Genomic DNA, 11,016 nt, shown 5'->3' on the forward strand with positions numbered 1-11,016 from the left:
GGCCACGACTGGGTCGTCTGACAATACAAGTAAATCGGTAAGTGACGAACCCTTCCGCCTGTTTCATTGTCTGCAACCAAATAGGTGTACAAGCAACAATTGGAGTGATAAACTGTTTTCCTATTGCCGGAGAATTAAGTTACGGGGAGAGGGGTCATTAGAACGGCTTTCTGTTGGCTTACCATTGGCCTAATCACTCGGACAACCCAACATCAGTTTTCTACCGTTTAAGCCTCTTAATACATTAGCCTTTTTGCCGTTGCCATCCCCTTGCTTCATTCGGCCAGACAGGTATTAAAATATTGTTACATAATGATCAGGTTATAAATAAACTGTCAAATTTAAGGGACACTGTTCTCCTTGGAAATAGTTGCAGCTCATCTTTTGTATTTGTCTGGGCCTCAGAACATCTTTTTCCCACGCGCAAAGGAAAAGAAGCAGCGTCGTGGTGCGCCAAATACTCGTAAAACTATACTGTCTGTATACAAGAGAATTTTGTTCCTTTCTGACTGAGAACGTTTGTTTCGTACCACAAACCAGGGGACAAACACAGCGGGTACCCAGTTTGTGGGGCGGACCAAGTGTTGGTGAATAAGCACCATGTGGAGCAAAGATTAATCAGATTACTTAGCGTTTTTGGCAGTGCAAAATAACCCAGAAAAAGTAAACTCTGATCAACACGACAGACGCGACCAAATGGACTGAAATACACAAATTTACAACAAAGTTAGAATTTTCTGTCTTCATTTCAAGCAGCATCTGTAGCAGTAGAGGTGCAGAAGCTAGAACCAGGTTGTGTTTGGGATTATATGGTAGTCGTCCCTCTTTAGAGAAGCAAATCTTGTGACAGACTGCTCCCCAGATGAGACCATTCTTGACTGGTCAGTTGGGACTCGGACAACTCAGACGACTCACTACATTCCGAGCAAGTCTTTGGTTCGATTGATGCTGATCAAAAATTTATGTCCTCGGCTTAACTGACGTGCAACTAGGCTTTTTGATGTTCCGCAGATTCGTCAGTTTCAAGTTCCGTGAGTAGTTTAGATCAAACAATAGTTTTGCATGTGTTTTTGGACCAATGCTGCTCATGCGATGAAATGTACACCGGGTACTCTTAGTACACTGCTTTTTCTGATGCTACCTAGGACCACCGCTTCTAACTTTGCACTTGCAGATGATCGACGTGAAAGCTACCTGAAAGTTAAAGTTCATGTGATTGTATATATTCAGGTGTAGCATTTTAACCGTGTAACGACAGTTACTGCGCATGTTGCATTACAGGATAGTGCAGTCCCTTTTCCACCACTAATAAAAACCATTTCATTGTTGTAGCCACTTTCTAAGGCGATCGACTGAGTACCTGGGCTTTCCTGATGCCATAAATCATACGTGGTAAGAGGATTGTGTAAGCATTTTCGGGATATCACAGAAAATGTACGCTGCATGAGTGCTTACAACGATCTGATTTCGTGTGCCAGAAGATGTATACTTGATTCCAAATATGTGAGGCCATATATAATACAGAACTAGGGTGTACATCTTCTGTGGGGTGCCTAGTAGAGGCGAAAACTGAAAAAGTATCAGTAAGTATTGCACAAATCTGAGTGAAACTGACTGAAGATCATTACAATCGGCAAGTATGTATCCCGATTTCACGGTTATCAAAGTGATGTAGTAACCGATGAGCGGCCAAACTGCCTATCCGACTAGCAGTTTATCATAGTGGAGAATGTGATATTTACTATACTGTGTAACTAACCGAAATTCTATATTATAAACAGGTCAAATGCCGAACAGATCAGTTACCCCTTTCTGTAGTTGGGATTGTTGAAACCTCACAGTATCTTGTTTACTTTTCACTGAGTGCTGGATATCCTCCGTGATTTATTTTCATTCCTCAAAGCGTCCTCACAAGAAACTGAGGGCAAAGCGTTCTCACAAGAAACTGAGGGCGGATGAAAAGGTAGCAACCAAACAGCTACTGGAATGAAGCTGACGGAAGCCATTCAAATTCAGGAGGCAGTCTGCATGGAAATGCAGGTCGGAAATTGCAGTTTCCTATGGAATGCGAAATGAGAAGTACAGTTTACCAGGAAAGTATGGTTTACACTAACAACACCAAAATCAATTATTTTTCGGATCCACCTCTAAAGAAGACTACGTTTGATCAGCCTCTTCACCTTGATCAGCCGCTAAATCAGCATTCTCTAACTGCGGAAATTTCTGCTTACCTGAATTTGACGTTAAATGCCCGATGTAAAGTATGGATGGGGACATTTTTGATAACGTGGTTAATTTGAGTACCATCGGGGATAGCGAATTGCGAATTAGGAGAAGTGGTAAATTCCCATATTTCATTTGTCCCCGTTTTCCAGTGTCTTGGGATCTTTAAAACGCGACACATTATCGTGAATAACAAACCTACCGGAAGTGACGAGTAAAGTTATCGCCTATTTTTGCGCCTCAGTCGCGCTTTATCGCTCACCCACCAGCGGCACCAGTCCACACACCACTGTCCTGATAAATTCCGAAAAGCAGGTGATAAATAGAAATCTTGATGATAGGTTGAAGCTACGTAGAGTCTTGGAGTGAGCTAGTAAATGGAAAAAACTTCCATATACAATCCACTTTGAAAGTCGTGCTACCTGAATTTAAGGGATGACAAACCCTCATTCATTGCGTCAATCGAGATAAACTAACCTTGCGTTTTCGAAGTCTAAAATCAATGTACCCTGCTGTTCTGTTTGACAGCAGTGAATCGTGTGCGGTTATGATGCGTGACACGTTGATCATTCCTGGAAATACCTCAACTTGATGGATTTTTTCTTTATTTATTCTGTTGTAGCGGATAACTTGTTATCTAACTGCTCATCAGAAATCAAATTCCGATCGAGTTAGACAACCCTATTCGGATCACCTGACTACTCCTCAACTCTTCTAATTTCAGCAACAAAAGCTCAACTTATTCGCAACAGTTCAGAGAGGATTCCCCGGTCCACCGAAGAACAAACAACAGGAATTCATACCAGTGTGTCCGGGGTATCGTCATCGACAGACTTGGTCAAAGACGTTGAACGAACCAAGCTGAACTTGGAGGCTCCGATTGAGGAGTTCAGTTTTGAGTTTGCCCAACACAATTTATCTGTTGCCCAAGCCGCGTCCTCGTTTGTTCGGTCACTCACGGGGTTTGGGCTCAAGAGTTCCGGTTCGGGATTTCTCTTCCCCAGCTCAACTAACCATCCGCTCACACTGTCTGAGAGCACACCACTCATACTGAACAGTATGAACTTGTCAAGTTCACTGAATACGCTACGTGGTCACCAGACGACAACACAACGCGAAATGAACTCCGGTCATTTGCATTCACCGAGATCTCCTTGTTCTCCAGCCTCTACTGTCTTGCATGATGAAGCGAGTAGTGTAGCCAAAATGTTACTTGGAGATCACACAGGGCACTATTCAACCACTGCTTCTTGTCCCACACCAGCTAGACGACGACACCGAACAACCTTCTCGCAAGAGCAACTTCAGGAATTGGAGTCAGCATTTCAGAAATCACACTATCCAGATATCTACTGTCGGGAGGAACTGGCAAGAATGACCAAGCTGAATGAGGCACGTATACAAGTACGTTAGCTCATTGAGTGATCTTCTTACGTAACTGCATGTATTTCATTGTTTCCGAAACTCTTCTGTGGATAATGTCGTCTCAAAAGACAGTCGGAACATGCACTGATTACTTTTCAGCAACTAGTGAATAGTGAAGGTAGTCCAGATTAACTGAGTTCTCAACCAGTAGACGGGCTTAAATAAAAAAGTTTGTTCACAGGTAGTTGCGACACCTTTTCGTCAGCCTTATGTAGTTCACTAGTTTACTCAACGGAAACAACGCGTTTCACGTGATGTGACGTTTACAGTCGGACATTTACAAAATAACGGATTGTAACAGAAATGACTTGTACAGGCGCACGCGTGTATTTCGCAAACATCATATGTGCGGCTTGCTAGCTGAGGTATGGAAGAATTCATTGTTACTCTAACTAACAGAGTACATCTTGAAGCGAGAGACAGAAGGACCAGCAAAATTGTGGTCAAACGAATACTCCGTAGGTTAGCAAACCAGAAGGCATGAGAAAGCGTTTTCATCACGTACTGAAAATGTTTTAGTGCTAACTTGCACGATAAGGTAAACAGGGGCTTAATGCATTGTGCTAATGACAGACGCAACGTGTGAGCACCACTGTCAATGAAAACTGCCGCTGTTTAAACACAGGATACTAGGTAACTGTGAGGGAGTTAGTTTGGTCTTCAAAGCTCTTTGTTATACTACCACGCAAAAATACTTCTAAAACGTCGCAATAATTCATATGCAAAACCAATCCTATACCATGTGAAATGGATGGAGTTTATCAATAACAATGGCTGAATGGTGTTCGTCAGTTACCCATCGCATTGGTTGGCTGTGCGAAGTCTGGTAGATTTTCTACAGCCTTTACTATGTACACTCTTATGATCTACTTTTGAAGAGCATGTTCACCAGCATAAAAGTAAATCTAAACGACAAATGTGAAAGGGCGTACAGGAGAACACTAGATAAAACAAGGAAAGCGTTCAAATCGAAGGCATCAGTAGTATCCAGTCAGACAAGGTGATTTCCACCGTATGTACGTGTAAAGATAATCGGGAAAGAAGAAACAATGCCGAACGCTCTTCAAGGCCTATTGCGTGCTAGTACACACTCGCATATCAGGCGCAAGCAGTCCCTCACACAGGGTCAGGGGTAAAGTTTACTCACCGCTCTGTGCCACACAAAGTTGTTGCAATTTCATAAGGAGCCCAAAATGGTGAACAAGCTCAAGTCATTTACCGTGACCTTAGGGAGCCCCAATCCAACAAGGACCTTGGCGGCTTGAGGAAGGCATGTTCTTTGATATGAAATAATCATCGATTGGAGAACCAGAAAACCACACAATAATCGATGGCAGATAGAGCTGAGATGATGGCAGGGGGACAGTCATCAGTACCAAACTTCTGCCTCTTAACACTCCACATAGACACTCCGTGCCCACCCAAATTATGCTTACGTCTGTTATGGTTGATCGGCGCTACCGAAGAACGATTAGGTCAGGTTTGATGAAAGACGTCAACGTAGATGCTCTCAGCTCTTCGAAGGCGGTTTATCCCACCCGAGGGAGACGTTTGGCGAGTTCCTTTTCAACCCATTTATAACAAGCACGTCGAGCATCATGCGTGATCCAACAGGACTGCACACTACGCATCAGACTCTTCGGATGACCTAGAAAACCGTCCAGTCACCATAACCAAACCGGGCGCTCCTAACTCCTGTCCTAAGCAGGTTTCACTACTACTACTAAGTTACCACTAGACAAAATATCTTTAGTATGCCAGTCGAATGGTGTATCTGGACTAACCACAAAGGACATTTTCAATTTGAGAATTTCTCGCGGGGCTGTAAATGTAACATTCATTTTGGTGATGGAAGGTCTATTGGACCCCGGTGATTTAGTTTCTCACAGGAACAACTGTGCTAGAAAAACGTCGGTGCATGAGCCGATGTTCCCTCTAGGGGAGTGTTCCAGCTTTGGAGTTCCGCAGCGGGAGGCAGCATCGTATAGGACAGCTAATTTTCAATGAATTAATTTGGGTTCATTTAGGGCATCCTTCCACACACATTGTGGAAGGCTATGATCTTTCAGGTATATTTGGGAAATATATTTTTTCTAAATTAGAATACTTGGGAAATTACAATTTATAATAACTTTCCACTAAGTGGTGATAATATGATCGCTCATTAGGTATTTAAATTTGTTGTCGTTCAGTAATCTCAATCATGTCGTTGCGTTGTTGCCAAAATTCAGTCATTATATTGCCCAGCTGAACTCCCAGAATCACAACCCTAGTCGGGAGACGAAACGGTTTCGCTCAACTGACTTTCGTTTTTGTTAAGGTTGAGGATATTTGAAATATACTACCCATAAGGTTGCTGAAAATCCATCGACAGCCCAAGACCGGTTTCGTCCTTCTTGGAGCTCATCAGGTAGGCACAGTCCCCGGGTTTCCGTCAACCTTATGTTCTACTTGAAACCAAATTGCACGAAATAAGCGAATATGCACTCATCTGCAAACTAATTTGGTTCTTTCGAGAGACTCACCTGGAACCCAGCTGAATCTCTCGTTTATGATGTAGTACATTACAAATATATACATGTATCGCGATATTTCAAATATCGTAGCGACTGAAGCATGAGGCGGCCTGGTGCAGCACATTCAGTTGCCTGAGTACATCATAAACGAGAGGTTCAGCTGGGTTTCAGGCGAATCTCTCGAAGGAACCAAATTAGTTTGCAGATGAGTGTATATTCGCTAAAGAGGTTGAGGATACTTTGGGTGCATCTAAACTCCCGTTTGCCTATGTACCGGACGTTGTTTAAGTCCCACCAAGGAAGTCTGAAAACCGAATAGGCGAACTGATACCGTCAAAGTCAACCATTTTGAGTTGAAGACTTAAAAAATCAGTTTGCAATCGGACCAACGTGGAAAAGGACAGGGATCGAGCTATGCTGGTTCACATAACAAGAGTATGTAGCTATTCAACAGTCCTCGAGTTCGGTAAGACTATCTTGAACTTAATTGAATTTAGGAGCTAAGGGATAAGAGAGACAAGACTCTGCCTCTTATCAGTTTGTGAGACACGGTAGGTATCAATGCACAAACTCATCCAAGTTACATAAACCATCACGGTGTACTGAGAGAGAAACACCCAGTGTTACTTGTTGACTACTGAAGCTAACAATTAGGTTTTTTCAAGTGAATCTGAAGCGCATTCTTCTGGGAGTTCTGAAGCATTCTTAAAACCACTTCTACCGATGAAGAACTTGCAGAATCCTGTTATTCAAAGAACTAATTTCTTAGAACTCTGTTACAAAGACAAGCTTTCCTAAGCAGAATACCTAAACAGCCTAAACCACTCAGACATTGTGCTAACTTTCAAAAACAAAGCAATGCTTACTGTAAGGATAATGAGGCGGGATAAAACGAATGTTTTTTCTTGATTTATTTCCGACTATTTTATCCTCCGAGCTACTTGAAGTCGAGGCCACTTAAGCCGGATTATTTACCAATGCACAACACCTCGGGGTTACTCTGGCGCGTCCTTCTCGGCCATTTAGGTGGAAGGAAGATAGGTCTACAAATTTGTAGGTTTCACAGGATGGATTTCTCAATTAAAATTTGTTTCTTTCAATTCACTAATTGACATCTCAGCTCAGCCCAACGAGAGTAGCACTAGTTGATACCTCAGTGTGGTGGACAGTATTGTGAGGCTAGCGGCACAATAGAGGTAACGATTTGACATGTCTGATTTTTAAACTCATTGGGCTGTTTAACGGTCTCACACTACACAAGGGCAAGTGAGAACTTAACTGGCACATCTTTCATACAGATAGCAGCCATACTTCAACCTTAATAGTTGGATTTCAGTCTAGCAAATATTCCGGATTTTCCAGGGCACATCCTTCGACTAAATTCGGTTCGAACTCGAGAAAAGTCAGCGGTTAAGGCGCAAACTTACTGACCGCAAGGTCCGTGGTGTGAACTCAACCTCCGTAATTCGACTGATTCTATTTAGCCTTGGGTAACCTGGCAGTACCTCAGACTCCGTGCTTGCTTCGGGTGACATGGCAGCTAGGCACCGAAAGTATGGTACAGCTGAACGGCCTTCGGTTCACGTACATTAGGGTAGCTCAGAGGTGAAGGCAACTCGCACCGCTACATGCACAGAACAAAGAATATGCACAGAAAGGAAAACAGCCAAAAAGTTTTCTCTCCAAAGTACCCACGCAAGAAACTAGTCATCACCAAATTACGTGACTGGGGGCCGAATGATGGACTGCTAGTTTGCCATTCACGGTTGTATTTAGACTTTCACCGGAAAGTTAGCGGTTTTTTGAGGTACGTACGGGTGGTGATTTCCAAGAAAGACGAGAGGGCTGTACACGTCTTTCAGATGCGGGACAAAGCCCACCTTTGGAAGTGTAAATTTGTTTGATTTTTCGAAGTGCTGTAAGAATTGGAAACAAATCGCTTTTTATGTTTTCTCCGTTTTTTTGTAGGTTTGGTTTCAAAATCGTCGGGCAAAATACAGAAAGCAGGAAAAGCAACTGGCCAAACAACAGCATACGTCTGTTCCTCATGCACACGGACAGTTCTCCACCCCGTTCATACACCATCCCGGTCAGCAGCCACCGTTGCCGTCATATGTTCACCCACCAGGTATATATGGTGCAAGCCCACCAAATCTCCCCGGATTTCTTGGACATTCTTCATACAACGCTTCTTTTCCCTACCCTCATAACGTGACAGTGCCAACCAACTTTCTGGGTTCACCACAACTGGTTGGCGGTTCCCCTTCACTACAAAATTTGGGGACAAGCTCGTTAATGAACTGCTATGGGGCATCACATATTCCTCAAAGTGTTCGAAGAACAGGAAATGGGATTTTTCAGACACAACCTTACACACAGGTCTCACAGCAAGCAGCTCAAAATGGGCTAACATCTGCTGACTCAGCACTACTTGGAGACTTGAGTGGAAGAGAGGTTGCCACACTCAATCAAGATTGTGTACACTCATCAAATTCTCTTTCTCAACTGCCCCACTCAACAGTACCGTTATTGCCTGAGCTGTCTAGAGGCAGTCCTTTAACACAAAGAGCTGCCGCAGCAGCAGCTGCAGTTGCGGCTGCTGGCTGGCGCTACCCTCGTCCCACCATTCGCCCTGATGATGAAACATCCCGGCAGTCACTGGTCAATTTCAACACAATGATGCAAAGCGTCAACTCACCCAGCTTCACCCTGAATCAATCGGATTCACGGATGGAATTTAATGGACTATGGAGGGAACAAGAAAACGGCAAACAAACGGACAACATAGACCCTCGCCGATCGGTTATTCTATCGAACTCCGTAAACCTTGCTGCGGTCGCAGCGGCTGCAGCTATCTGCCAACAACAAACATCAGTGCGAATGCAAGATATCAGCCCACCGTTGCCTGTCAGCTCACCATACGTTGTTCCGACTAGCAACATTCCACAGGCATTTACATCGGATTCGGAAATGAAACATGCTGAGTATGCAGCTAGCGCACTTGGACTGAAGTCAAATATCGTTCTGACAACATCGGATTTAAACGCCGACAAGCTGAAGAATGAGGATGTGTGCACTAGAAAGCTGGTGAAGCCGGGCTGTCCGAGTCCTCCTATGATATGCAGTCTTCGGGAATTCCATCACGAAGACAACCCAACGCAACTCCCAGGTGGTCAGCCGAAATCAACTAATTTACCAGTGAAAACTACCTCTGGTGAGGGCCTGGAAATAAAGTCTCTGACACAGACCAACAGTATGATTATACCGCATTTTGGTCCACTAAGTCCCTCAGTCAGAATGACTCATCCAAAACCAAGTATCTACGATAGTACCGAGTCACCCCCCACTGCTGGTCAGATAATTTCCAGAGAGTTGGGAACAAGTTGTCAGGCCGATTCTGAAGGCAAACTTTTCGGTGGCGACGAAAACCCAAGGGCACTTCCTATACTGGTACATGCTGATGGAACTTCCTTCGCAGCCTCTAGCTACACCAACTGGAGCTCAGTTCCACAGGCGCATAATTCTCCGGCGCGTACACGTTTCTCACAGACGGAAGCTTTTTGCAATAACAAAGACAACCCGATCTTTACCACCCGTCCACTTCGTGAGGACCAAATAGGGAACAATCGCATTACGCAACTTTCGACCAGCCGTCTGCCAGAACATGCGAGCAACCAGTTGTCCCGCTACCTGATGTCCACCCACTCAACCTCAAGCAGATCAAACGAGCGTATGGTTCCTGAGGTTCTAAGAACCACTCCAACTGATGTCCTCAATCCGGGTATACTAGGAATGGGAGGTCGTTGCCCGAACTTCGTGAGTCTTTGCTTGAACATCTATAGATTTGTCAATGTATTAACTATGGATGTTTAGCAGTTGTCAGTAACGACGTGGTAGGGCACTTATAACACATAATGCATAATGGGAAGGCTCGTTAGAAATGAGCTGTTTAATCACTGCAATTGATATGCGTTCGAAACCACCGGAAGTGCCGATCTTTATACCGGTGATGGACTATTGACGATTGTTGTCTGAGTTGAGTTGATTTTTCTCAAAACCATCCATGATACAAAGGCGCAATCCTACAGACAACCGGAGAACAAGCTACCAAAGCCGATAGGACGACTTATGCCATCCAGCGACAGCCCATTGGAATCATGCGAATATTTCGCGAATTCAACGTTCTGTTGTTCCTTTAAACTATAAGATGGTGGAGTGGGAAGAAAGGGTGGGCGGGTCTCCAGAACTAGCGTGAGTAGTAGGAATAGAAGGGAGAGACTCGTGTCTGCATCACACCCTCACAGCAGGAGTGGATTTGCTCCTTTTATGTGCCTGCCGAAAACTGTGAGCAGATGGTGGAATTAAGTCCCAGATGCCAATGTACGCTTCCTCCACCCCGATTTACCACAATTTACTGGGGGTGGTGAGTGACCAAACGTGAGGCCATTTCTTCCAACAGCCTGTTTTTCGGTCCGTTAAGTTACACAAGGTTTGTGCAGAGAGAATTTTGTCCACTTCAGCAGACCGGTTCATCGGTCTGCGAAAAACTCGCGTATCTCTGGAAGTTATCGGTGAACCGTTTGTAATCAGGAGATGCAAACAGCAATTCGGAATGGCTCTGCCCATTAGACGCATTCTGATGAAGGTAAAGCGAAATAAGGCCATACGTACGCACAATGAATAGGGCTGTGTATAGTTTGGAAAAGGGTCGTTCCTCCAGCGAAATACACTCATTTGCAAACGAATTTGTTTTTTTGGGAGACTCAACTGGAACTCAGCTGGAGTTCTCGTGCCTTAAAAGCACCACAAACAAGGGATTCAGTTTGGTTCCATAGACCACAATGCTTTCAAA

General features: G+C 44.2%; 1 protein-coding gene across 1 annotated transcript in view; it reads left to right on the top strand.

Moving 5' to 3' along the window:
- Positions 1–10,037, top strand: part of T265_08085 (hypothetical protein) — a gene marked incomplete at both ends in the record, with an annotated part of 23,401 nt that extends 13,364 nt beyond the window's left edge. The window contains 2 exons of the mRNA XM_009173784.1: positions 2,948–3,627; positions 8,133–10,037. Coding sequence (XP_009172048.1) covers positions 2,948–3,627; positions 8,133–10,037 — 2,585 coding nt within the window. The remainder of the gene's footprint in view (positions 1–2,947; positions 3,628–8,132) is intronic.
- Positions 10,038–11,016: the final 979 nt, after the last annotated feature.

The sequence above is a fragment of the Opisthorchis viverrini genome (genome assembly GCF_000715545.1).
Source record: "Opisthorchis viverrini unplaced genomic scaffold opera_v5_199, whole genome shotgun sequence".
NCBI classification, from domain to species: domain Eukaryota; kingdom Metazoa; phylum Platyhelminthes; class Trematoda; order Opisthorchiida; family Opisthorchiidae; genus Opisthorchis; species Opisthorchis viverrini.